Consider the following 26,811-nt stretch of genomic DNA (forward strand, 5'->3'; position numbering starts at 1 on the left):
AGACACTCATCGAGATCTGAGCCCATTGACTTCTGATGAGTCGCCCCCTGCTGACCATGAGAAAGAGTGCATGTTTGTGGCTCTTCTTGCAGAGCTGCAAGCCATGCTTATCCTTCATTTACAGTCTGCGGTGAAAAGCAGCATTCATCAGCCACGAGTGAGGCTCCTATCGTGCTAATCATTGCCGTTTTGTTGGAACATAATAATAAGGAAGCATAATTTGTGTCGCAATCTGGTTGGCGGTATTTTAAGACTTCCGTGATCCCGAGAGCAGCAGCAGCAGCTGAATAAAAATAACGCTGTTATTAAGCACTCGGAGGCTCCGGACAAAGGCCGCTTTCACTCTGTGTCTGTGTTTGTCATTGTCTCCATTATTTTCCTCAAGCACCCCGCCCATAACAATATAGTTATCAAATGTGATGAGAAACTAAGCATGTATTTACACAACTAAAACCAAACTCACATCTTTGTGCCAAACAGGTGGTGTGTGTGTGTGTGTGTGTGTGTGTGTGTGTGTGTGTGTGTGTGTACATACGTGCCTGCCAACAGCTAGGTGTGGAGTGAAGGAGATGAGAGTGTAGCAGATGTTCTGATAGCTCAGAGCTCAGAGTTCAGATCCAACAGTCGGGGTTACGAGACCTAAATTACACGTTGCCTCCGTAGCTAGCGTGAATGATTAGAACGAGTCCCGCAATAATATTCTGGCTTTTGTTTCCGTTTTTGCACCGAAAGTTTGGCACAATAATGAGATGGTAAACGACATGATTGCGTTCCCCCTAAGAGCCTCGGATGTGTAATTTTGGATTTCTTCATTGCAATTGTGCGCTGAGATTGTCTCTCTCATGTGAGGAAATTGTTTTACAGCCCTGTGGCCAGGTCAGCGTGCTTCACTGTAAAAGGAAAACAACGCAGGGGCAGTAATGGAAAAGCAGTTTCCTTTTAAATTCGTTAAAGCTGCTGCTATGACTGACAGTGTGTTACACTGTCTTTGTCTTATAGTAATTGTGAGTACACTGTATGCACTGTTGTGAAGCATCTCAGTGAGGACGAAGGCTGAAAAGTTTCTATTTATATCAAAAACTACCAGGAAGCAAACTCGATTCACTCAATAAAAAACTGTGAGCTGAGCTTGAACAGGCTCAGTATAGACGAAGTTCAGTCCCCAGAAAAAGAGAACAGTGTTAGCTGCATGTTAAACTGGCTGCTTGGATCGATGCGTTCCCGGGAATAAGTGTAAATGTTTGCGACTGTGTTGGAGAGCGTATGACGGCGATACGCTGCTTATTTATTAATGAATTCATTAATGCAAGCCCACTATTTCCTGAGCGGCGAGACAGGCGGGATGCGATTCGACTATTTGTGCTAAAGTGTGAAGAAAAAAGGGGGAATCCTAATTATAGGTGCAGCTGTCTCTGTTTATATTTGCTGAATCTAGAGTTTTGCTGATGTGGAAATGTTCCTGAAAAGGTCACAACAATGCAAAGCTTTGGAGTGTGAGGATGTCAGTGTGCATCTCTGTGTTTCGCTAAACAAAAGAAGATTAAGGATCCTTTTTTAAAACGTGTAACTGTGTGCACGTCAGCTTGGTGAGAAGGACGAACGTGAATGTCTGCGACTCTCTGACTTAGGTGTAAACAGCTGTGTTCACTGGACTGAAACTGATGCACCGTTGAATATTTAATATTTAATCTTCTTTTACAACAACCGGTAGAACAAAAACACACAGGAGCAAGGAGGAAACAGGTCGGAATGACTGGATCGTTTTTGGATCGTTATCCTCACATCAGTTAGGATGGAGGCCGTTTAAGACGCACACAAAGTGAAATTTAATAATGCTCACTTTCTCTAAGCCACTAAAGACGTACAATTATCTTAGTGTGTGGTTGTGTGTTGTAGTTTGGATGGTTACTGTGCTGCACACGTGAAGTGGAAGTGAACTGTTATCGTGTGTAATGCACGGATTACAACCAGAAGGCAAACATCTGGCGCGCACACATCGAAAGCCAGACCAGCAGACAACCAGGGCAAGCACAACCGCAGTGATGTGCATCTGCACTACAGTCATGGAGATGGTGGTGCAGATATGGAGTGCACGATTATCACACGCGTAGTTTATGAACAGGATAACCAGTGCGCTCGTGTCAGACGTTACTTCTGTTTATGCATATTTTACTTTTTCTTATGGCCAGAAAAAGCAGCTCTCCCCGGGTCCTCCCCGGGTCCTCGTTGTTAGGTTTGTGTTACGCTTGAACCAAAAGGTTTAACTGGAAAAACTGTTAAATATAAGCAGATGGAGTTTAATGGCTTTGACTGCATATTTAATGTAGTATAGGTGAGTCAAACATAAGGCCCGGGAGCCAAAATCGGCCCACCAAGGCCATAAATTTTAGACTTTTAATTGTATTGTCACAGCTTTCCCTGCTGATAAAGAGTCAGTAAAGTCCCCCATGGCCTTTCATACTACACAAAGGTAATTAACTAACAGATAACCAATAAACGCCAGAAAAAATCCTAGTTTTCACCATCTACTATAGAAATGCACTTGTTTTGTTGTTTTTTACACAGAGAAAAAACATTTTCTGTGCATTTAAAAAACTTTGTGCTTTATAATCACAGGACTGTCTGGGTAACGAGCTCCCAGAACTTTTTCTGTAGTTTCACACTTCAGCTGAACGAGTCGTGCTGACTGGTTTCTTTCATTTCCTACAGCAGCGTTTCTTTATCATGTAGAATAACTGAGACTGTTGAACTTGCACTTTGTTGTATTATGTCAGAGATTAACTGTGTCGTTAAACTTTTTACACTTATGTGGCCCACGATGTCCAGTGACATCTCTGTTCTTGTTTCATTGAAGGAGAGACTAAAAGTTTAAAGAGGCTTCATGAAGAGTTTGAAAATATCGAGTGCAAAGACGTAAATCACCACATGCTACAGCACATCGATGGTGTCATGTCAGGACTCAACACCTCCTGAAACGCCGTGATTTTCCTGTATAATCTGCATTATTCTCCGTCCACGGTCACTTGTTAGAAGCTGTATTAAGAACAGAAGAGGCTGCCCTTCTGTCCCCATCATCACCGGCCTCCTGGTTAGGCCTGACACATCTGGGATATAACGTTCCCCTCGGGTTCCCCCCTCTCTCTCTGTTGGAAACCCAAATGGACACACACGTGCTCAGAGACACAGAGTTGGAGCCATCGGTCGCAGCAACAACCCCCTTCGTGTCCACTGGGAACAGGTACGTGTCATTTCCTGTTCTCGTCTTCACCTGTCACAACCTGACTGAAGCAGTAAAATCTGAAAACGCTGGAAGCAGAGAGCACGGGGAAGGAGAGGACTGGTCGTAACAGCAGCAGGTATAGAGGTCTGGTTATGAAAACACAACTCAACTGCTGTTACTGTGTATTACTGTGTAATAACTGGCTATCTAAAGGACACGATCATATTATCATGCATTCAAACATCCCAGCTTTAATAACATTGGATCCATTGTCTCTGCTTCATCTAGTGGAAATTTAAACAGCTCATTATTACTGCTCAAGTTAAGCAGAAGAAAAAAAGTGTCAGGTTTGTACAATGGATTGCTTTAATGCTTAAATTATTGTCGAGCTGAAAAAAAAATGCTTGCCACAGCTAACAAGGTCCATGCAACGCTAGCATATTATAATAAATTGTAGTTACACAGCTCAGTAAAGTGGCACACAGAGTAATGGTCCACATTCATCACTTTACACACACTGCACACTAAGAAGCACTCCTGATAAACAACGGCTTCCGCTAAAATATTAAAAAACACAACAGGAAAAGGAAAACACCAAAGTTCACCTAATCCTTCACGACACACTAGCAACATGCTGCTAACATAATGGGCTGGGAACACAATATAGTCCACAGCTGGCCACTATTAGTAAAAGTCCCATGACCTAGACATGTTAATCCCTGTCCAGACATGTGGAAAACCCTCCCGCAGAGCAAGATGATTAACTTTAACCGATATGTTGGAGAATCCATGACAGAAGCACAAATACTACAGTTATTCATATATATGTACGTTTGTTTGGACACACACACAGGTTTGTTATCTTAGTTGCTCTGAAAATCACAGAGCTCTTCACAAGCAAACAGAGGGAAGAACCAAAGATCACAGTGCAGCTATTATTAAGTTTAAGAGTTTCAGAGCCTAAGAGCTGCTTTGGGAAACATAAAGGGTTCAATAGTCATTTCAGCTACATGTAAAGCTCAGCAAATGATCTCAGGATAGATAAAGAAACACTGCCGGGTAAAGAGTACTCTCCTGGAGGTCAGCGTGTTATTATCCAAGTGCATCATGCAGAGAGGACTTGAAGAGGGAAATGCAGAAGGTTCAGCACAAGGTGCAAACCAGTGTTCAGTATCAAAAGCAAGACAAAGCCCATCTGGAAGCACCCTTCATAATGATGGGCCACCAGTCTTTACTGATGATGCATAAGAAGAAAGAACCACTGGGATGAATTCTCAAGTGTAGGGACAAACTTCCTGCTCATATTCCACCAAATACAGCAAAGTTGCCTGGACAGGCAGTACAGATGGATGATAACCCACAAATACAGTGAAAGCAACTGACACATTTTTGCAGGTCCACAGGTTCTGGACAAAGAATGTGCCATCAAGTATTTAAAATGTAACATCTGGTTTCATATGACACGCTTGAATCCTTGAATTAAAGCTGAGATTCTGGCATTGTAGTGAAAAAATCCAAGTCCAGCACCAGGAAAACTGTGTCGCTGTAGCGTGCGTACATATCAGAGCACAAAGCCACACACAGGGCAGATAAAAAGACGACGAGGACAAAGACAAAAATCTCTGATTTAAAGAGCACGTGTTTGGTTTTGAAATATGATCGTTTAATTTATCGTATATGTGCAGATGTATTCCACTTTCATTCCTGCATTATCCACGCATGCAACTTTATTTCATCTGTGTGTAGTTTGTCCTATCATCCACGTGTGTGCGCTCCTACCGGGCAGGTCACAGCCGAGAACCTCCATCCTCATGCCGATCCCGGCGGGCGACCATCTCTCTGGAAAGACTCGGATGTGCTGAGTCACTATCTCGTCAAACCTCCGCACCTCGGGAGTATCGTAGTGGCCGTTGCCCTCAAAGATCTGAGGAAGAATGTGAAAGGTGAGCACGAAACAGTTTCACTGCATTTGATGCTAAATTCTTTGACATCGTTTCAAAGGCAGTCAGCAATACATTTTTGCCTGGTGCCCAAATCTGTTTGACCATTTTAAAAAATTCCTAAAACAACAGAAAATCCAGTGGAGGCAGTCAAGTGTTGGTATTTCACTATCCTGCCTGATGAGAAACCAATAAAAAAATGGAAGTCTTGATAAATAAGACACTAACTAGCATTGTTTCCCCGCCCAGAGCGACATGTGTCAAAAAAACAACAGACAGAAGATGTTTCCTTTGATTTCCAAATCGTCTTTGAGGCAGAAGAAGCCTCTGGCAAAAGCACAAGATTTATTACAAGCTTCATACAGACAAGACTACAGCGATCCTTTCAAAAAACGTGGGCCGTGAAAGTTGTACTATTGGTTTCATTAATTGAACTGTATCCTCTGTGTTCCCCATTTCTGAAATTTTAAAAACCGTAAGATGAATTTCCCAGGACGCTCATTTAAAAAGACAGGCAGATGAGAGAAAACAGGATTTTAGCATCAGGAGAAAATCCAGGCACTCAGTAGTACTATTAAAGCGTTTTAAGACATAGACTCAGAAAGCAGAACAAAGTTTAAAGTGCCCGTCTCGCAGTGCGTTAGACGCCAGCAGTGCTGAGTGGTGATGCAGGAAAGACATTTTTAATTAACACCCATGAGAGACAAATAGAGGATGAGAGACGAAGAGAGGGAGAGCGCAGGACTCGGGGAGAGGAAGACACAGAAGCACGAAGAATGACGAGCGAGGTGATTAAATTGAATTATTATCGGAGCCGAGGCTGTAATAAAGCGGCGTTTTCGCGAAAAATGACAAGAATGAAAAAGACAAAGACGAGGAGAAAGAGAGGGAGACGGGGGGAAAGGCTCGGCTGAGAGACGGCTATAAATAACTGCAAATGAGTGAGAAGTGACGGCGGACCAGAGGACAGAGGGGGCCCCCGTTTGTGTCAAAAACAAGGAGAGAGTGTGTGTTCTCCTCTACCTTAGCAAACCCAGTCTTGCTGTCAGTGATGTAGGTCCAGTCTTTGCCATTCGAGCTGTGAGCCAGTTTGTACTTCCTGACAAATGCTCTGTTCTCCGCACTGCCCTCCAGGCCTCGTGCACCTTGGGTAATAATGCCACGCACCATCTTGGGCACACCGAGGTCCACCTGCAGCACACAAAACAAAGTTAAACAAAGTTATTATTGCTCGCTCGCCCTCTGCGCCATGGAACCGATCAATTTCCAGATCCCCTGCCCATTGTGGCAACTGTGACTTTCCCGAGCATATAATCAATCAAACGTTGGTTTTCCATTGGGGAACTTTTAATAAGATTCAGCCTTTGGAAATGGGTTCTTCTTTCTATTCAATAGCAGTTCATGACCAAGGTCAGTTCACAAATGCAATCTAAACGATGGCTGAAAACTCCATCAGTGTTTAGAGACCCTGCTGTTGTCACGTGTGTCATTTTACAGTAATTTTGTGGGTTCGGTGGATGTTGTGATCGCCAGTGCAGGTGTGGAAAAGCCCGGCCTGCAGTATTTGATTGACCAAACCGTAGATTACATTATAAAAGACAGATGTGGATGCTTTTTTATGGCTCCTTTAGTTGCAAAAACAAGTCTCTGGGAAACTGACCCCACCCCCGCTTGATTTATCACTTCAGACGACCTTTTCTGATGTTCTGACGTTTATGGTCTCAGTGTCTGGTTTCAAGTGTTCTCCGTTATAAACTGAAGTGCGTTCCTATACTGTGCTGCCATTAAGAGTAAAATTTATGACAAAGCAGGTTTTGGTCAATGTCGTGGCTTCCTTGTGATTGACAGCTCACCCCTCGCCGCTCACACACAGTTTAAAAAAATCAAAAGACAGAGCAGATGAATGATGCTAGGCTATAGCGACATACCTGCAGCCACTCTTCTCCAACTATGGGTTGCGTTGGGTTGGGAAACCAGCCTGATCGACTGGCCACCAGCCTGGCGGCCCCCATGGAGCCGTGGATGTCCCTCATGGAGGACGCAGTGATTTGCGAGTCAGGAAGCAACCCAGACAACATGCCCTGCAGCTCTGAGCAGGGGGCATCTGATAGATCAGAACACAGAGAGGAAGGAGTGCTTAATGCTACCGCTGAGGATTTTTTATCAAGTTTAAGGCAGGAAAGATGATTTCTATTTATTCTGCCAGCTTATTACAATCAGTGCACAAAACAAACATTGATACCCCTCATTTCTTTTCGTTTTGTTAATAAAAGAAAAGCAGTTTGGGAACGTTTTGGAAAACATTCCCGTCCTCTGACTCAGTGCCTCAAACATCAGTCAGCAGCTAAAACCATTAAAGCAGCAACAACACTGGTGCTAAATGGTTGATTTTATGAATTTAAAGTTTGATGCAGTGATGTGCTCTCCTGTCCTCTGCTGTTACAGCTCACTGTATGTTTACCGCTGGGAATTTCATGCTGCATATGAAACTAGTTATGTAATATTAGAGGCTGCCCGGAAGCTAAAAATCTGAAATCCTCTGGAGTAATATACAGCACTCGGTTCTTTATATGTCGCTCGTAAGAAACAACTGCAGCAACTTATTGAACGATATGCAAACATACATGGAAATAGAGTCTATAGGGCAACAACGGAGTTTGCACAACGCTTGAAAATCAATATTTGGTATGTCGCAAAATCGATCAATGCAGAGCAGTGTCACAAACCACGGAGGCCCCAGAAAAGTGCAATCAAATGTTGAGTTTATTAACAGCCCGGAGAAAACATCAACATATGTCTTCTGACCAAAATACATGTTGTGGACACTTATAAAGCAGTGGGGTACACGCCCCCCCCATGGCGTCAATGACAGATTAAAATAGGTTCCTGACATTAGTCACAGTTAATCGTACATCTTGTACATCTTTAATAGCTATAAACAGACATAGAACTTCTCATTTTGATAACACCTTCCATACAAGGTGAAAATCTTAAGCCCTCAGGGTCTCTGAGGCTAATTCTTGACTCTGCTCATCTGTTACCAAGTAGAATAAAATGCAACAGGTTTGCAACAAGAAGCTGGAAACATTTGGGCCTCTGCTCAGGCCTATTCCAGCATGGATCACCTGGACAGTCACGGCAGTGAAGCTTAAGACCCTTAATGAACCGAACATCAACTCAAAATAGGCACAGATATGCAATGTGCATAAAATACTTCTAACCGTACTTGTAATAAAAGTTAACATAATGGAAGGATCCTCAAATGGACATCTTCAATAAACAACTGTAATGCAGTATCTGTAAGAAATATTATTAAATGGAATAATGCTGTAAAGAATGTTATTAATGCAGTTATAATGATGCAGATTATATGGCAGCAATAAAAGAATTTCTGTATCTCCACATCCCTCTTTTGACATTCCAAAAGGACACCACACCTCGTGTTGTATCACTCCTCGGCCCACTCTATGGCATCTAAGTTCCTCAGGTAGATTGAATCCACCCGTCCAAACACGGATGCCACCCAGGACTCCACTGGGTTTCCGATACCTGAGTGCTCATGCATCGTTTTAGACAAATTTTCCGGCCCTCCAGAGCTCGGGTTACTGAGCCATCTGGAGCAGTATTGTTGGGGATAAAGGTACAGCACATGTCGACCACCTTCCTCGTTAAAAAGGCTTTCTTCTAATTTCCCTGAGGATCTTCAGGAACGGTTCTCCAGGCTTCCTGAAGGACATTTAAAGCTCTTTTTGGATGTTTCTGTCTTTGTGTCCTCTGTCAGGATGATCCTACACTGCTTCAGTAATGCTGAGGTCCGAGTCCTGGGGAGACCCATCCATGACTGAAGCTCCACTGTGTGTTTTTTCAGCTAGGATATGCCTTCACTGCACTGGCACTCACTGTTGGACCGCTCTCCTGACCTCCTGCGTACATACTGACAGCGACTTGAACTGGAAACGCTCCATCAGACCTGTAGCCACAGTCAGTCCAGTCCAGGACACACCACTTCTTCTTCAGTCCGCCACTTTGGTCCAGTTTTCTTAAATTTTTAAGGACACACTGCACACCAGGCTGAGATATGCCAAGTTTCCAGCTAATCGCACTTTGCAAAAATCCAATTTCATGTCTGTCAAACTTTGTTATTTTTTATTGAGCCAACTAAAGACATTTCTTTAGTTGAATTTTGGGACAGGCTGCTAGTAACAAAGTAACAAAGACAGAAAATACAAAGACACATTTGCACAGGACTGTATCTGGTAAGTAATTTGGACATAACGGGCCATAATCTGATATTTTCATGATTCTTCAAACGATGCTGGACTGTCCAAACTGTTCTCCGTCTGCAGGCTCCTGCTACACCAAAGCATCTGTCTTTTAACAATCCTTCATAAATGAACGTCGCTTTCAGGTCTGGAATATTTTGGCGACACTGTTTGATCTAATCTGGGAGCAAAATGTTGTGTTTGTGACACAAACAACAACTTGTGTGTTACGCGGCGCGGTGCCTTTGAGCTGCTTTCCATCAGCCCATTTCATTATTTTGCCTTCCTGCTGCTGCAAAGTTGATGCATAATTTTAACCTGCCTACCAAAGGGGGATTCTTCATGGGGAATTGAGCCAGAGAACTCTCAAATGGGAGCACTTAATGAAAGCATGTTGGAGATCAAAGGGATACTGTTTATTACACTGACAAATGGTTTTTAGTCCGACAAGCATCAAAATATGGTACTGCCATGAATAATGACGAAACACAAAAGGAACCAAAAAAACCAAAGTGACCAGTTCTGATCTGGGACGAAGACAAGAGCGATGGAGGAAAGGAAGACAAAGGTGAGGAGGAGGAGTTAGAGGACAAAGGGACGATAAAGAGATAGACAAAAGGTCAAACGGGGAGATGGACTGAAAAGGCAGCAAGTGAATAGGAAAGGGTGAGAAAGAGGGAGCGAGGGAGATGCAAGTGGGAAAGAGAGAGAGCCGGCTGACAGTGAAGGTTGACGGTGATTGATGGTGACATTCTTCAGGTCTTCACGGAGATGAATGTTTAATGCCGTGACGTTTGTGCCTCAGAATGGTAAATAATGAATCAACAATAAACAACAACAGCTCCAGCCAGGCTGGATGGCTCCTTCGAGCTCTACAGCAGACATGAAAACCGATTAGCTAGAAGGAAACGCTGTTCCCGTGTCATTTATTTTGTGTTTCTTATTTCCTGCATCAGTGTATTTTAGCAGCTCCTTTAACGTAGGAGTGCAGCATATCACCTCTACAGATAGCATAGCAGAAATAGTTTCAGCTCTCAAATGCACGCACATGCACACAGCAGTCGGACAGTAAAGGTCTCTCAGAAGCCCACTTCCTCTCACGTATGCTCTGATGTTTCGCCCACACACAGGTGAACACAAACTCCCACTGTGCCGTTTCTGATAACGGGGTCTCACAAGTACGGCGCCGAGGCGCTACTTAGCTGATGCATACGCACAGCTGGACGCACACGTGTGTAGTTTCTACAAATACACACGCTACACAAGCCCTGCTGGGAAAAATAGTAAAAGGTGCTAAAAATAAATGATTGATAAGTGCTGCGGTGCTAAAATAAAATGAGATTAAGGGAGAAGCGATGGAGGGAGGAAGAGCAGGGAAGGGAAGATTTAAAGAAGGGATGCTGGAAGAAGGAATGGTGGCTGTCAGCAAAGGTAAAAGAAGGACAGAGGAAGAAAAACATACTGACGAGAGAGAGACGGAGGAAAAAGTAGAGCAGAAGACATAAAAGTGTGATTTAAGTTAATGACATGTCAGTGACTGACTGCTTTATGTCTGCCTTTATAGGCTTGTGTAGGGCATTATCACATTCCCCCTGGCAGTGTGTTTGACTGTGTGTTTGCCTGCATGTCTGTGTGCTCAGAAAAGATACTGCATGGCCATTAGCAGGTATGTTTGGGCTTTTTCAGCAGGTTATGGACATTTTCCCTGAAACTGCAGCAGAACAGTTTCTGCTTCTCGCCACGAGCCTCGGAAATATCAAACTCTGACATCCCTCGTTACAAAAACCAGCCTTGAAAGTGTCAAGACTTTGCATATAAACTCAATGTTTTTCTCATGATGGATGACAGGAATCACAAGGTGGCAGGGATGAGCAAAAGGCAGGGCGATGCCCCAAAAAACGGGGGTTATATATGCTCTCACTCCTGAAAGCAGTGAAAAAGGCAGAGTGATATATAATGCAATTTCAGGTGTTAAAATAGAGTAAAAAAATAAAAACACAGGCAAGATACCTGATATATTCCACATCCCTGTCTATCTATCACACACACACACTCAGTATCATATTGTTTCGGTGTGATTGTGATTTGTGTGGGTGCTGAAATAGCCCTCCTGGATAAGAGCATATCTGTCCCTCTCAATGGCCGCTACGATGGCAGCAGAGAGAGGCCCTAACCTAATAATGATACAGTGGAGCGGGACACACATGCACACAGATATGCTCAAATGGATTGAAACTCTCTGTCTTTTACCATATACGCACAGACGCACACACAAACACAGACAGTCTAATTAAGTTTTATCTATTTATAGTATTGAGCTGATTATACTGGTTGAAATCGTGTTTGTTTGCCAGGGCTGCAGATGAAAGCTGAGAGCCTGTTACTCTCTGATGTTATCACCCACACATCACACTCTAGTATTATTCTATTAGGGCTGAGTGTGTGTGTGTGTGTGTGTGTGTGTGGGGGGGGGAGACAGAGAAGGGGTGTATGTATATGAAAGGGCAAGAGTGCACACGAGGGTGGGTGTGTTGCACACATGTGAAAAGGAGAAAAAGACAAGAAGGCGGCATGAACAGAATTATGAATAGGAGTTAATGGATGGACAAATTACAAACCTGTTTATTATTAGATTATACAAATAAAGAAAAACCTTCCACATATTCCTGCACTTGACAAACTGACTTCTGTGTTTTTGCTGGAATCCCAGGAGGAGGTTGACCCCTGTCCCGAGAAAGTCTGAGAAACTCCGCAGGAAAAAAAAGCACCATCTGTCTTACCCGTGATCTGACAGCCGTAGAGCTCGAACCGCAGCGCAATGCCGTTCTTCCACGTCTGAGGTTTAATCCGCACGAAGCGGGCCAGGACCGGCTGTGGGATTCGATTGAGGACCACCTCCGTGGCGTCAGCGTTGGCATGGAAAACCTGCAGACAGAAAGGAACATTTAGAAGTGCGACGTTTGGAGTCCGTCTGCAGAACTGGAGCTCAGTAAGGATAATGGGAGACAGCCCGATATTGCTGAGTCACACTTCTATGAGCTGCATACAGCGATGTGCAAAAGTCATCTCTCTTTTATTTCCTTCCAATGAGCCAGACTTTGTCTTTTTTTTTAAATGCTCTTGAGCCAAAGTTCTCCGGCTTCCTGAAGGACATTGGCTGCTTTTCACTCATTTTCAGTCTCGTCCTTTTGCCTGATCCAATTTCAGAGAAATGCTTTTTTGCTTGTTTTTTAAGCTGCTTAATCCTGACCTATGAATCATTGACACATGAAAAAGTCGTCTATTTCAGGGAATGAACAAGAAGAGGCAATGTAGCAAAGAACTAGTTTTAAGTCGTATCTTTCGGCACGCTACGAGAGCCATCTCTCGAGCGCGGTGGAGGCTCTTTTGTGATTTGCTGCTGCATTTTAGCCACCGGTGTTGGAGATCTTGATAAAACTGATTTTGATCCAACATGCAAAACCATGTAAAGAGTGTCTGAATGCCAACAGCTTCCTTTTTTAGCACAACAATGATCCCAATACTCTGGCAGTGCTGTGAAAACAAACACAGTGGAACATGATCAGTCATGGACTGGTCTCTGCAGAGCTCGGACATCAACATCATTGAAGCAGTGTTGAATCAGAGAAAGGTACAAAAGGCAGAAACAACCAAAGAAGAGCTCTGAATGACCTCCGAGAAGCCTGGAGAACGACTCCTGAAGACTATTTAGAATTGCACAAACTCAGTTGTTGCTGTATTTCCATGTATGTTTGCAAAATATACAGAAAATGAGGGCGGCTTAATATTCGTGCACAGTACTGCATACACATGATAATAATAAAGGTTATCTTATCTTATCTTATCTTAAATCCCAGCTATTCTGTACAGCAGGATTAACCTTCAAATGTTTTAAACTGTTAATTTAATTTTACACATTGGCCAAATAAACTGAAATTATTGTCCTTTTATCAGCTCACAGATATTTGAGTTGAGTTTTTTCTCTTCTTTGGTTAATTTCTGTTAAATAAATAATGACACAATCTAATATTGTTGATATTAATCCGATGCTGTATGCACTTGACCTGCTGAGGACCACGTGATCATTTGTGTCCTGATATGTAAACTCTTAGAAGTGAAAGTGTGAGACCATGGAAGACCAACAGAGGGGCCTCTGGATGTCTGGAGTTTTGATCTCCTCCATACCTGCTTCACACCCCGGAGGACGGGGCTGTGGCCCCCCCACACACTCCCTAGCAGATCATTACATGGAGAAACCTTTGGAATACAAGCGCGCTGATCCACACAGGTATGCACACGGGTGTTCACTGCTCGTAGACCCAAATTACACCCTTCTTGGCTGCTACTTCGAAGCACATCTGTCCTGCGTGCTGCACAGCAACATTGAATATTTAGTATTTACTGCTGTTTACACTTAGCTAGATTAATGCGATGGTGTTGTGTTTAGTATGTTGCTTTGTTTTTTTTCTGCTTGTTTTCTATTCTTCTCTCAACAGGTGATCCAGGAGATTTTTATTTTTTTTTCTCCCCCCCTTTCTCACTGTCCCTCTCCCCTTCTGTTTTTCCTTTCCTTCCTCTTTCTTTCTCCCTTTCCTATCCCTCACTCATGTCTGTCCCGTCTGTAACATCTGAAAATAAATAAATAATAAATAATAAAAACAAAGATCGACCAAATGGACCAATACGGCAATGCCACGATGATCCATTTGGCAAAGTAAATCCATTGGGTATCCTTGTTGGTCTTCAGACAACAATTCTGATGGCTAAAGAACCAAATGGGACAGGCGAGAAAAAAAAAAAAAAGTGAAAGTGTGAGCACTTTCTTTTCCCCTGACTGTAAGTGGTAGAAAGATGACACATATGATACAACCATCTAGTTTCTTTAAACCGTGGCATGATGAAAAACAATAATCTTTTGCTTTGTAGTTAAGTTTACGCCTCTGTCCACAGCTGTGATTCAAGACAACACTTAATGAAACTTAATGTGAGGTGAAAAGGCAGCAGATTAATGTTTCTCCTCTACGTGATTACATAAAGCCACAAAATTAATAAAGTGACTGTTCACCGAGGAGGGAAGGGGTGCAAAGGTTCACTCACACACTCACACACACTCTGAGGGCATGCAGTGTGCAATAAATCACGGGCGTAAGTATGTGGGAGAGCATCCTCTTCTCATGTCCTCTCGACTCAACCACACACACACACATGCAGGAAAACAGCATGAAGAAAAACACATCGTAACCCCCCGATGCACAAACACACACACGGCATGCGCTAACACACTGCGTGCAGACACCACTGTCCCCCCACATGCATGTAATGTGTCTCTGCTCTCACACGGTGCCCTCTGAGCTCTGAGCACACAAGTTCAGATAAAAGGAAACTGAATGCAAGCTAGAAGGACCCTTTTTGTCTTTGACATCAAGGCTTTATATCTCTGTCTATCTGACAGTCTCTCTCGCCAACAGCCATCTCCGCTGGTCTCCCAGCAGGACAGAACAACTGGGGTTCTGCTCTCTCATTTCCTTTTCTCCCTTCGTTTCTGTCTTTTTCTCCAATGTCTCTATCTCGTCTCTCGCTGATGATAAACGGCTGTAAATTCAAGGAAGATAATCCATGCTGTTGTTTCATTACAGGAGCAAATAAGCCTCTTTTTCCTTAACACTCTTTCTATTATGTTACATTAATGCTGAAAACATCATAGCGTGTTTATTACACAGAGCGGTGAGCCTTGTTCAACAGAGCCAAAGGCATTGCAATTACTTGCTTGGCTACGCATTTATAGATGTTTGCCTTGTTTTAGGTGTGTGTGTGTGCGTGTGAGCGTCTCTGTGTGTGTGTGTGTGTGTGTGTGTGTGTGTGTGTGTGTGTGTGTGTGTGTGTGTGTGTGTGTGTGTGTGTGTGTGTGTGTGTGAAAGATAAAAATCACTTTTTTCTTCCTGTCTACAATCCATTGAACAGCAGGACTCGTCAGGGGTGACAAAATATGGATGAAAGGAGTTTGTGACTTGGAACAGAACAGAAGCAGGCCACCAGGCCAGCTGGGAATTGAACCCGTGACCCAGTGGGTGTACAGCACAAAGTCGGCCTCTGTGAACTCACGCCCTTACAAAAGCATTCATACTAGAAACTGTGACCTGTTAAATGATGGAAAAATGCCTACAGGCCCCAAAGACTTAATGGGATTGTGGTAGCAGACTGTAATTACAAGTGTGTGTGTGTGTGTGTGTGTGTCAGGGTGTGTGTGTCACTGTGTAAAAGTGTAATTATGAAGTCTCACTCTGAGGAGTTGGGGGCTGGCGGGTGCTTTCTGATTTCCCAGGGTGCCCACTGAAACATTTTCAGTGGGCACATATACAATCACACACACTTTTACGTGTGTGTGAATACTTCTGCACACGTGTATGTTTGCGTGAAAGTCTAACCTGCAGCTTTTTTTGCAGCTTAACGTTTGCACAAACAGTGTTTGGCTCCGCGGAGCTGTGAGCAAGAACTTTGACACGAACTTGGTTCTGTTACTGTTTCAGTTACCAGCTTCGTTCAGGGTCATCAGGGATGCATCGCGTGCTGCAGCGCGTGCTGCAGCTTGTACCTGCGCGTGCTGCAGCTGAGCTACTGCTGTCACTGTCTTCATCAGGACTGTGAACTTATATCTTTACCACTTGCAGGGTCACGGGGCAGCTGGAGGCTATCCTGGCTGATATTGGGAAAAATATGGGATACAGCTGCCCGTCCTTCACAGGGTTAAGACACAAACCATGCACACTGCAGAATCAGTTCAGAATCATGCGGGAGATGATTCAGGAGAAAGCCAGAACACCTGGATTTAACCTGCTCGGACACAGGGAGACCTTAGAGGCCAGCCATTCTAGCTGTCAGGCGCCTCTCCTGGTAAGAAATAGCCCCATAAATATTTATAACCTGACCAGCTTGTTAAAAATTTAATATGTTTTTCTACACGTAGGCCATATTTTATGCTGCCACGTTTGTTAAAAGTCAAAGTATGTGAACTTTTGATTGTGTGGACGGGTGCCTGCCCGCACATCAGTCTCATAATAAAGTGAATTTAAGAGCAGGGACACTTCAGAATGAAACATCTCAAAGATGACACACACACGTGAGTTTGCGCACACATGCAAACAAAAATATCGCATTCCCGTAACGGCTCCCAGGTCGTGGCTCCGCAGCGAGACTCCACAGAGAGGTGTAAGGGGATACGCAGCGTCCCTGAGGTCTTAAACCAAACTAAATACACTGTTAACAGTCTCAGTCTAAAAGGCTTCAATAACAATCAGCTAATGGACTACACCTGCAGCCCAGCTCAGGTTATTAAGCCTGTGTTTGTGTGTGTGAGAGAGTCTGTCTGCATTTGTAAATGGGCTGATGTTTCCACCAAGGTAAGAAGACAAGGGAAGCTGATACTGGCAAAGAGTAGGGTGAACAGATGCTCCTCCCCCCTTTGTCTGTCTCCAACACACACACACACACACACACACACACACACACACACACACACACACACACACACACACACACACACACACACACACACACACACACACACAATAACATAAAGAGAAACTTCAAATAGTACTTTTATTTCTCAGTGAAGCTCAAAGGTGGCCGACATGAAGTGAATACCATTTTTCCTTCATTTACACACACCTGCTCCGCTGAATAACAATAGAGTTCTGGGTAGCAGATTCTGGTTTGCAGGCAAAAGGCAGCGAATCAGATCTAGCGAGTAACTACAGGAAAGGCGACTGACAAACGAGTGCGCTCACCTCACGGGAAAGTAAAGAACACGCAAGGCCACAGTCAGTCAGCCAGAGAGGGCCGGCACAGACGCGCTGAATTATTCAAATGTCTGTGCCGAGTGTGCGTCGTGTGCATGTGCATGCGTTGAGTTATAAAATAATAAAACACCCCCCATCTCCTCTCGTTCCATCAAAGAAGGCCAAACACAGGCACATGCTGGCGCACACGGAGACTTCGGGGAGGTAACCTGTCTTTGACAGCTGAATCTGAGCGCGTGTGTGTGTGTGTGTGTGTCTGTGTGTGTCTGTGTGTGTGTGGCAGAACAATGCACAAATCTCACAGACCAAACGACACACGGCACCTTCGTAATATCCCCTGTTGTCCCTTTTCTCGCTTTTTCTCCGAGCTTTTCTTTCTTCATTTGTCACAAACTCTTTTCTCCTGCTCTGCGCTGACCCGGCCCTCCCTTCTGCTTTTCCCTCACCTCCCTCTACTCTGTCGCTTTATTTTCCTTCTCTCTCCTGACATCTTTCCAGGCTGTGTTGCTGAGACCTCTGAACTATCCAGAGGGATTTGTGGTCAACACCCCTGTCTGCTATTCTCATTATTCCCCCTCTCCTGCTTCATCCATCTATCCCTGTTTCTTTTGCTCCATGATTCCCCTATGAACACTTCTTTCCCCCCGCCTGCCTCTTTCCTTCACTCACTTGTTCCCCTATGAACCTGCATTGCTCCCACCTCTCTTCCTCCTCCTGCTCGGTCTCTCCTCTCTCTATCAGCCTAACCTTTTGCTTTTTTCCTGATTTTTTTTTTCAACTTTTCTACACTTTCCTCCCATCACGATCCCTCTCTCTCCTGCTCATTCCACCCACGTCTCCATCCTCCATCCCTCTCTCTCCATCCATCCTCCCTCCCACAGATTAAAGTGGGAATAGGAGGTTTTGGTCTTGGCCGAGGTCCAGTTCTGTAATGGCCACAGACAGGTCTGCCTGCAGCAATTCTGTGGGGCTACGTAATGACACTTGTCCCACGTCAAGCTCAAATCTAGCTATATAGAGAAGTTCTCAAGCTCCTAAAGATAAAAACTGCAACTGAGACGACATAATTTCTCACGCCGAGGCCTCGTGCTGCAGAAAACTGCTGCCTTACTTGTCGTGCGCACAACGCGCCACACAGAAAGTTACAGGTACAAATCTCTTTGTGGCTAATGCAAATTCAACGACCTCTCGATTAAACCTTGGCAAATCGCTGCTTCACAATAAGAATAACAAATTCATTTTCCCATCTGTCTGTCATTCCCCTTTTCCTCTGGTAGTGTCTGTAAGTACAAATAGGAACAAATTAAGTCTGGATATTACTCCATGCTTGCGCCTGAAAAGTTTCTCCAAGTTAACATGTATTCCATATGCCCCATCTGGTTCACGACAGGCCTTTAATGACATTATCAAATACATTACAGATCACACAAATCATCACGATGCTGTGTGACAGCAGCACCGCCCTTGCAGGCAGGCTCCCAGATGTTTAAAGCCACAGTGTGTGCGCATACCTGTGTGTGTATGTGTGCACAAGAAGTGTCTGATTATTTAATATGCAAAAAGATAGAGGATGTAAATGCATCTAGTCACATGTCTGCGTGTGCTGTTTGGTGTGTTTGTGCTCCACTATATATGTTTAATTATTTCATGCATGGTGGTTTTGCAAGAACAAACTATCCATGTGGCTTCCATTATTTTTTTGTCCTGCTTTAATGCCTCTTGCCCATAAAACACTAACTCAATAATTCTTCCAAATTAACGCACACAAACCGAAGCATCGCTGCTGCCAAGCACAAAAGGCATTTGTTTAAGCGGCGCAAACGTGCCGGCGTATTTCCTGATGACTTTCTCAGAGACAGGAGGAGGAGGGAGAGCGAATGATGGAGAGCTGTGAGAGCGGAGAGAGTGTAAGGAGAGGCCGAAGGAAGATGTGAAGTGAGTGAACGAGGAGACGTGGAGGGAGCAATTGATGGATGAAGAGCTTCTGAAAGAACTAGTGAAGAGGCAAGTGAATGAAAATGTCAAGAAGGGGAGATGGATGGATAGGTGTACAGTCGGGGCACTTCTGTTTATTTCCTGGATGGCTAAAACAGCTACGACTTCTCAAAATTAATAACTTAGCCGTGTTGATTTAAGGCTTCCGCGAGACAAAAGGAAAACTGTGATCTATCGCATAAACTGATCCAGGATCTGCTTTCAATTATGAAATACAATTTCCTTGAATTATCCTGTTAATGCAGACGCAGCGTTTTACAAACTGCAGAATAAAACACACTGCCAAAAAGGTCTTGGCCACTGCTGTGGAGTGATTTATATCTTTCTAGCTTAAAACACAGACACACACAAACTCACGACAACAACCCCTGAAAGACGATAGAGAAAGTCAGCAGGGCAAGGCCAGTGCTGAGTGGCCGTCTGAGGCGTGTCAACCGAGAAAGGACAAGATGTTGACATCATCGTTTCATCATCAGATAAATGACCATCATCCACTCGGCCGTTTTGTTCTGATCTAACATAATGCTGCCACAACACATTCACAATATTTGTACGTATCTGCATAATATCCTTATTATGGCACTGAGACAGTGGTGTGTAGATGTGGATTAAAAGGGGTGCTGGACAACACTGAGCCGAAGCCTCAGATTACGGCACAGACTGGCACACCAGGGAGCCAAACAGCTAGAAAGACCCTGCCTGTGTGTGTGTGTGTGTGTGTGTGTGTGTGTGTGTGTGTGTGTGTGTGTGTGTGTGTGTGTGTGTGTGTGTGTGCTGCTGATTTATGGCAATCCCCTCCTCGTCACACACACACACACACACACACACACACACACACACACACACACACACACACACACACACACACACACACACACACACACACATGCAACTCAATGTCTCCCTTGGTATTCAGCTCCAAACAGCTTTCCAGGGTTGTGGCTGAAACAAGCAGGATTATGCGCGGTGACACCAGCAACTAGCCTCGACACATTAATCCGTTTTGCATATTGGATGTTTTTATTGTCTCGTTGCCCGATGTCACTGTGAAACTGGGCTGTAGCTGCTGCGTGTCTGCATGGACAGTATCATGGCTCATTATTCGGTGGATTTACTTTAGCGCCACTAAAAATGAAGATCTGCAGTTGAGTTATACCTTTGTAGTTGAGAATGATGCATGCATAAAACATGCAAAAGCATTAGAAATGCGCTCCAATCCAAACTTGAAATAATGAAGCATTATAAGTGCACAGTTGTGCGGCGTCCCTGTGTCTCCCAGCTCTTTGCACTAGCATGCTTGCTTCTGCAGTCCCAGGGAGACATTCACTGCTGAAAATGACACTATTTTCCAGCTTTGGTAGGAGAAAGAGTGAACTGCATTTTTGGTAAGCCATGTTGCAGGTCCTCAAAAAACCCATGCATATGTTCACCAATGATTGCAGAACACTATTAACCCTCTCGCTCCCACAGCTTCAGCCTCACCCTTCCCAGGAATATCACAAACCTGTCATCTCTTGATTTATCCAAGTTCCTAGATAAACTGCTGTGTGCTGTGAGCATTTAGGCCAGTGCCTGTAACTTATGATGGAGATATTAATCTAAAATATGATCGGTTACACTTACACATGCCTGGGAAAAATCAAATATATATATAAAGAAGTTTTCTAAAAGCTATAAACTTTTATTTTTGCCTAGATTTTTGTGGACAGTTAATGAGACCATCGACTTTGACATCATGTTTGAGCTCCTATTATTGTAGTCCAAATTTCCACAGGAAATGTAAAAGATTATTCCTTCCATTTACTGTAAAACAGATGCCGTTTATTACCACATAACACAAATGACCAAAGATATTAGCTTTTTTCCTTAAAAATAAAAGTTAACTAAGCTTAATATGTTGTAAATATAACTGAAGAAATTCCCTCATTTCCTCAATCATCCATCATCCCCATCTTTTATTGTGTGCTGTTTTATCCCACCATCACTTCTGTGGGAGTTAACATTTGCTGTAAGTCTTGTGGGATCTCCACTAAGGAATTCCACATGGTTAGACTGGAGCTCCTGTTTCCCTCTCATAGCAAAGCGCATGCATATGTGACTGCGTGCATGCATTAGCATTCATGAAGAAATAAAGGTTTACAGCACAAAGTCAGACGTGGCGTTAGACCGCAGGACAAACATGTGTGACCACGGGCAGGGGGAGAATGCCTCTGATGGAAAAACCAGCCAAAACCACTGGAATGTTCTTTTACTTTAATTGCAGTCTCAACCATTAAGACTCTTAATGCCGTCTGCTTTATTTCTACCTGGCTGGCCAGACTGCAGCGTGCACACTGATGACACATCATGCCTTAACACCTCAGAGAAAAACAGCTTGGAACCCGGCCCCAATCAGGTCAACGTTAGGCAGAGCTCAGACCAGAAACTAAAAGAAACCAGATGGGATGGGAAAGCAGAATGTGCAGTGTAAATGCAGTTGCATACAATGATGTCAGATATCACCGAGAGCCTGGAGACTCGTGCTGGTTCTGGCTCAGTCATAAAGCCTTAAATGAGGCCAACTGAATGGCAGTGGAAAGGCTGTAATTGCAGACACCAGTTAAATTTTGGGCTTGAGGTCAACTCTTGCTGCATATAATCCATCTCATATTTCCGTCCACCTCTCCCATCAAGATGCCAGCGGAGCCCGACGCCGGTTAGCAGCTCCCGCCTCGTGTGTTTGAACCTACCTTATGGTTTTTGCCGTGTCTGTAGATCATCCAGTCTTCTCCGTTCGTGCTGACCTCTAGCTTGAAGGAGGTAACAAAGTAATTCTTCTGCGTTTCCTTTGAAATGGCGCCCTGTGTGGCAATGCCGGTAAGCACCTTCAGAGTATGGAGGTCCACCTGTTTGGGGAGAGAAAGGTTTTAAACTTTTACTTAATAAGAAAATGATGACAAAGTAAAAGAAAACACAGAAATCCTCAGACTCAAATGTACTGAAGATGTAAGATTTCATTCTAAAGCTATCGTTGATCAAAGAAATGTCTGAAGACATTTTAAGTGCAACAGCAGTTGAAGACACACAAAAATAATCCCACAAATATACACCTGGAGTTATCTGCATCCATCTCCCCCGTTCGGCACTCTCTCCTCCCCTCCTCATCTACTCCTCTCGGTTTCTTTCCACTCTGCGGCTCTCTCCTGGCAGATCGATAGTAATGACCCGGGGCTCATTTTAATTTCCTCCCATACAATAGCTATAATCACGTCCTGATTGTGGATGCTACGCTACGTGGCTGGCATGCTGCTCGCTGCGTTGCATTATACATGGGGAGCACTGTGTAGGATGCGAAGCTTCAAACTCCGGGATTTCAAGGTCCCTGAAGTAGACTCGAATTTATTTGCTCCATAGTGCCCAAAACAAGTAAACACAGCAGAGCGATGAAGGTATTTAAATAACAACGGAAAATAACAAGACGTTGTTATAAATTCTCTCAATATGGAAGGAGTCTAACGAAACAATAAGTGATGGTGTTTGGGAAGACACTGAACACTGCTAATGAACGGCTGCATATTTATAACAAACACTGCTGGTCTGAAAATACCTGAAGTAAAATGTATTAATATAAATCACTGAAGCTTTAGTGGAGTTACCTGCCAGGATCAGAGCACACCTGTGATTCTTTAACCCGAGTATTTCATATTTTTAAAGACACACACACAGAGGAGCAGATGAGAAAAGTTCGAGTGTAGATTACAACATTTGCTCTCCTCGACTGGAGCTGCAGAAACCTGCAGATTAATCAGAACTTGTTGTGTGTGTTTACTGTGCGAGTGTGTGCTGTATGTCCCACTGAGGTATCGTACAAAACACCAGGGGAGGTAAAATGCTGCGTTTGTTATCTGTCAGAGAGACAGGTGTTCCAGATTACTTCCACCAAACACACACACAGGCGTGCACCGGCAGGGCCAGACAGAGATCCACCAAGACAACTAATCGATAACACGAAACCGAGGAGAGGAACAGATGAGAGGAGAAGGCGGGGTGAGTATGGGAGGAAGAGGGAGAAAAAAGAATGAAATCCAGGGGGGTTGAGGGCTAAGTGAGACTTCCCAAAGAAGGAAGGAAGGTCCCTCATCAATCACAGAGCTGTTAGAATAACAGAGCCACCAGCACTCGCATCATCAATCTGCACCACACCTCAGTGAGCCAGGCCAGAATAGAATAGAATAGAATAGAATAGAATAGAGGAGCTATCCTAAATTTATTAAAGCACGCCTGATCTGAAAACTCAGCCCTGCACTCACAAGCACTAAGCTGTAAGACTCCACAGGGTGCAAGATACAAGAAGGAGAGGCACGTTGGCATTTATGACAGCTGCTCATCAAGGCAGACACACACACACACACGCATGCATGCATGCATGCAGAGGCATTGCTCTGTGCTAGGTGTTAATGCAGAGGAACAGCTGAGAGCCTCTGTGGAACACGATGCCCCGACCACAGAGACACAAACCCAACGCAAACCGGGAGAGATCACATCGTCTGTCTGAGCGTCCGAGGAAAAACAGGAAAAACATGGAAATGAAATAATGTGTTTTATACAAATTGTTTTCTGTCAGCTACTTTTGAGAGTGGCCCTGAGGGTGTGAGGTTTCAGCTGTGAGAGGCGTTGTGCACTTCCTCTTGGCCACAATCTCTTCCTGTGTTTTTATGAGGTCTGAAGTGCTGCTTCTAATCCACGTCTGTGACTACTGTGTTTGTGACACTGGTCCAGCTAACATAAAGGAGACGTTTGTCTGTCATAGACAATATGTGCTTAATAATGTTTAATCTCTGCAGCCCGCCACTAAAGATACATAAATTTTTTCCTCTAAAAACATTTAATGCATAAATATCTGAGTTACTGACACTGCTAACAAACAAATGGATGCTAGGCTCTCATAGCAAGCCACGCTCGTATTGCACTCTGACTGTGTAGTAAATTTAGGAAACCTGGGAATAAACTGAGCCTTGCAGCTGGCATCCAGGCAAGTCAGAAAACTGTAGGAGAAGTTAAGGTCAGCAGTTTGCAATCTGGCGTGCAGCATCTTGCAAAAAAGGTTCCAAGATAAAGATAAAATAAATAAGGAAAGTGTGAATGTCATACGTCTGAAACAGGAAGTTGTATCACTTAAAGGACTAAAATAAACACAGAAGGTATGCAGCGGTTAGTCAATCCATGCTTGAGCTGATCCTAACTAGTTAACAAATGCAACCTGTGAAGAACGTTCAATAGGCAATGCTTTAGGGGTCGTAGGTCAAACAGGTTTAAGTGATAATCAATCTCGAAAGTCACTCGTCTGCTGAAACAGCCATATCAGGGTCGAGGCTCACTGTTCGGCCTGCTCTTTGATCGATAGAAGTCCTGAAAGCTTCCTTATGGGGGGATAAGGAAGCTTTCAGGACTTCTATGAGGATATGTATGTGGAAACATGTGTAAATGAGTCCAGTAAATGGCTTTAAAAACAGAGTCGTTTTAAACATACTGGTGAGTTATAAATGCTTTCTCCTTTTAAAGAACTGGAAGAAACCCCAGTAAAGATCCCATGTTTACTACTTAGTTACATTAAAGGTTAAAGCCTCTTCTACAAAACACACCTGTAGCAAAACCAATCCCCCCTAAAGGTATTTGTCCCTTTGCAAAGCACAACGCTAAAGCTGCGTGCTGGCTTTGTGAGGCTATCCCTACGTGACAACCAAAAAGGTAATCTGTTGTTTACAAAAGGTGTCTGGCTGAAAAGCAGCCCTCTGACCCGCCTGAGTCTTCCCCGTCTTAGGGGGTGAGTCGGCCTCGCCTTCCCTTCCCATCTCACCCAGACAGCCTCATAACTCAAGCTCAGGGATGGCACAAAGTTGGCACAGAGCTGGAACACAGGAAACAATGCCTTACCCGGGCATCGAGCTGCTAAACCTTGATAGCGCCACACCTCCCACTCGCTCTCTCTCTCTCACTTGCTCTCCCACATACGCTGACAAATATATCTGCGGTAGAGTTATTATGTGTGATATGTCAACACGAGGAAAAATATGGTGTTAAGATGGGAGCGCAGTCTGTTTTTAGTTTAGGCAGAGTAAACTTCTGCATTTAAGGATTAGGGTCTGGAAATAAAACAATGAAACGTCCGTGAAATAATCTTTCCAGAGGTCGAGGTGTTCGAGGAGCGGCTTTTTGAACCGTGAGAGGTTTCTGGATGGACACACTCATACCTGTATGTACTCCTTGTTGCTGTCGTCCGAGGGCGTCCACGCGTTATCGTTGTAATTGAGTCGGGCCTGTCGCGGCAGCCAGCGTTCGTCGGCGAAGGTCGACGACGCCGCGATCTGGTCGTCGGTGATCTTTCCTGACTCCATGCCGAACGCGTTACTGCAGTGGAAGGCTGTAAGAGGAGGGGGGAGCAGATCTTGACAAATATCCGTGTTTCGTTTGCGTTATTTTGAGAGAAAACACGCTACAAACTCCGGCTTACTCTCGCTGACTTCCTTGTGCGTCATGTTATAGCGAGCCGAGAAGCCATCTTTAGCCACAGCCATGTCCGTGTGGAAGGACAGAGAGAGGATCCCAGTGGATGACTGGATCTCGGGAGGCACCCTGGTCCCACAGTATCGACCGATCAGAGGGCCCACTGTCAATCAAACAGCAGTTAGTCATCATTTATTTGTTTGTGTGTTACTGAACCTCGCACTCGTCCAGCGGTCGAGATTATAATCTTATGTTTTTCATCTTTTAACCTCACGCTTGTTTATTTGTATCCTTCATGACTTGCACTGATTTTCCTGCATCTGCTCATCACTCCACCCCCTCATGTCCTCACCTCCCTCCTTTCATCCATCTGGACACGGTTTGAGAAAGTGCACTAATATATACAAATACACACATACTGTACATCTGTGTGTGTGTGTGTGTGTGTGTGTGTGTGTGTGTGTGTGTGTGTGTGTGTGTGTGTGTGTGTGTGCAGATCTAAGTGATTCCTCTACTGTCTTCTTCTCTAATACCACAACTTGTATATGTCAACATAAACAGATGAGTGTGATTTAAAGCCCAAGGGTCTGTGTGTGTGTGTGTGTGTGTGTGAGTGTTACACAAATAGTTGACTCATCCTGCTACTCCTTCTTCTTTTACACACACACATATACACATGAGAAGGTTTGTGGAGGAGGAGAGAAAATAGCCGGCGATCGATCAGTGCTATTGATTTTCTCCCCTTCCCTTTTGGAATGGGTGGATATTTGAAATAGAGAGAAAAGGAAAGCAGGAAAAGAAGACGAGAAGACGAGAGGAGGCAAACACTGAATATTTTTAAAGATTATACATATTTGCCGTTCCATTTTTGGCTTCCCATTTTGGATGGATGGGTTTAGATTTTAGGAGATAAAAACGAACTCAACAGAAATGACTCGTGCATATGTGTACACAGAGGAAAAACTGAAAACAACCGTTTGGTGTCTCTGCCGCTAATCGAGTGAGCGCTGGCTCTCGTTCCCTTTACATTTTGAATAAATCGATTTTTAGGTCAGCTGGCTGTCTCGCAGCGTCTCCTCCCTCCTTTCACCTTTTGCTGTAAAAAAAAACAGACT

The 26,811-nt window shown here is 44.1% G+C and overlaps 1 protein-coding gene across 3 annotated transcripts in view; it reads right to left on the reverse strand.

Annotated features, from left to right (window-relative positions):
* The window catches only part of LOC101470560 (neuropilin-2), a 94,313-nt gene that overhangs the window by 34,180 nt on the left and 33,322 nt on the right, over positions 1 to 26,811 (reverse strand). For all 3 annotated transcript variants that reach the window (XM_004566014.5, XM_004566012.5, XM_004566013.4), the window contains exons 5-11: positions 25,704 to 25,859; positions 25,444 to 25,613; positions 21,943 to 22,098; positions 12,203 to 12,347; positions 7,089 to 7,264; positions 6,184 to 6,351; positions 5,000 to 5,144 (exon numbers count right to left, since the gene is read on the reverse strand). In XM_004566014.5, the coding sequence (XP_004566071.1) occupies positions 5,000 to 5,144; positions 6,184 to 6,351; positions 7,089 to 7,264; positions 12,203 to 12,347; positions 21,943 to 22,098; positions 25,444 to 25,613; positions 25,704 to 25,859 (1,116 nt within the window). The remainder of the gene's footprint in view (positions 1 to 4,999; positions 5,145 to 6,183; positions 6,352 to 7,088; positions 7,265 to 12,202; positions 12,348 to 21,942; positions 22,099 to 25,443; positions 25,614 to 25,703; positions 25,860 to 26,811) is intronic.

Source organism: Maylandia zebra, linkage group LG16 (assembly GCF_041146795.1).
Source record: "Maylandia zebra isolate NMK-2024a linkage group LG16, Mzebra_GT3a, whole genome shotgun sequence".
Taxonomy (NCBI): domain Eukaryota; kingdom Metazoa; phylum Chordata; class Actinopteri; order Cichliformes; family Cichlidae; genus Maylandia; species Maylandia zebra.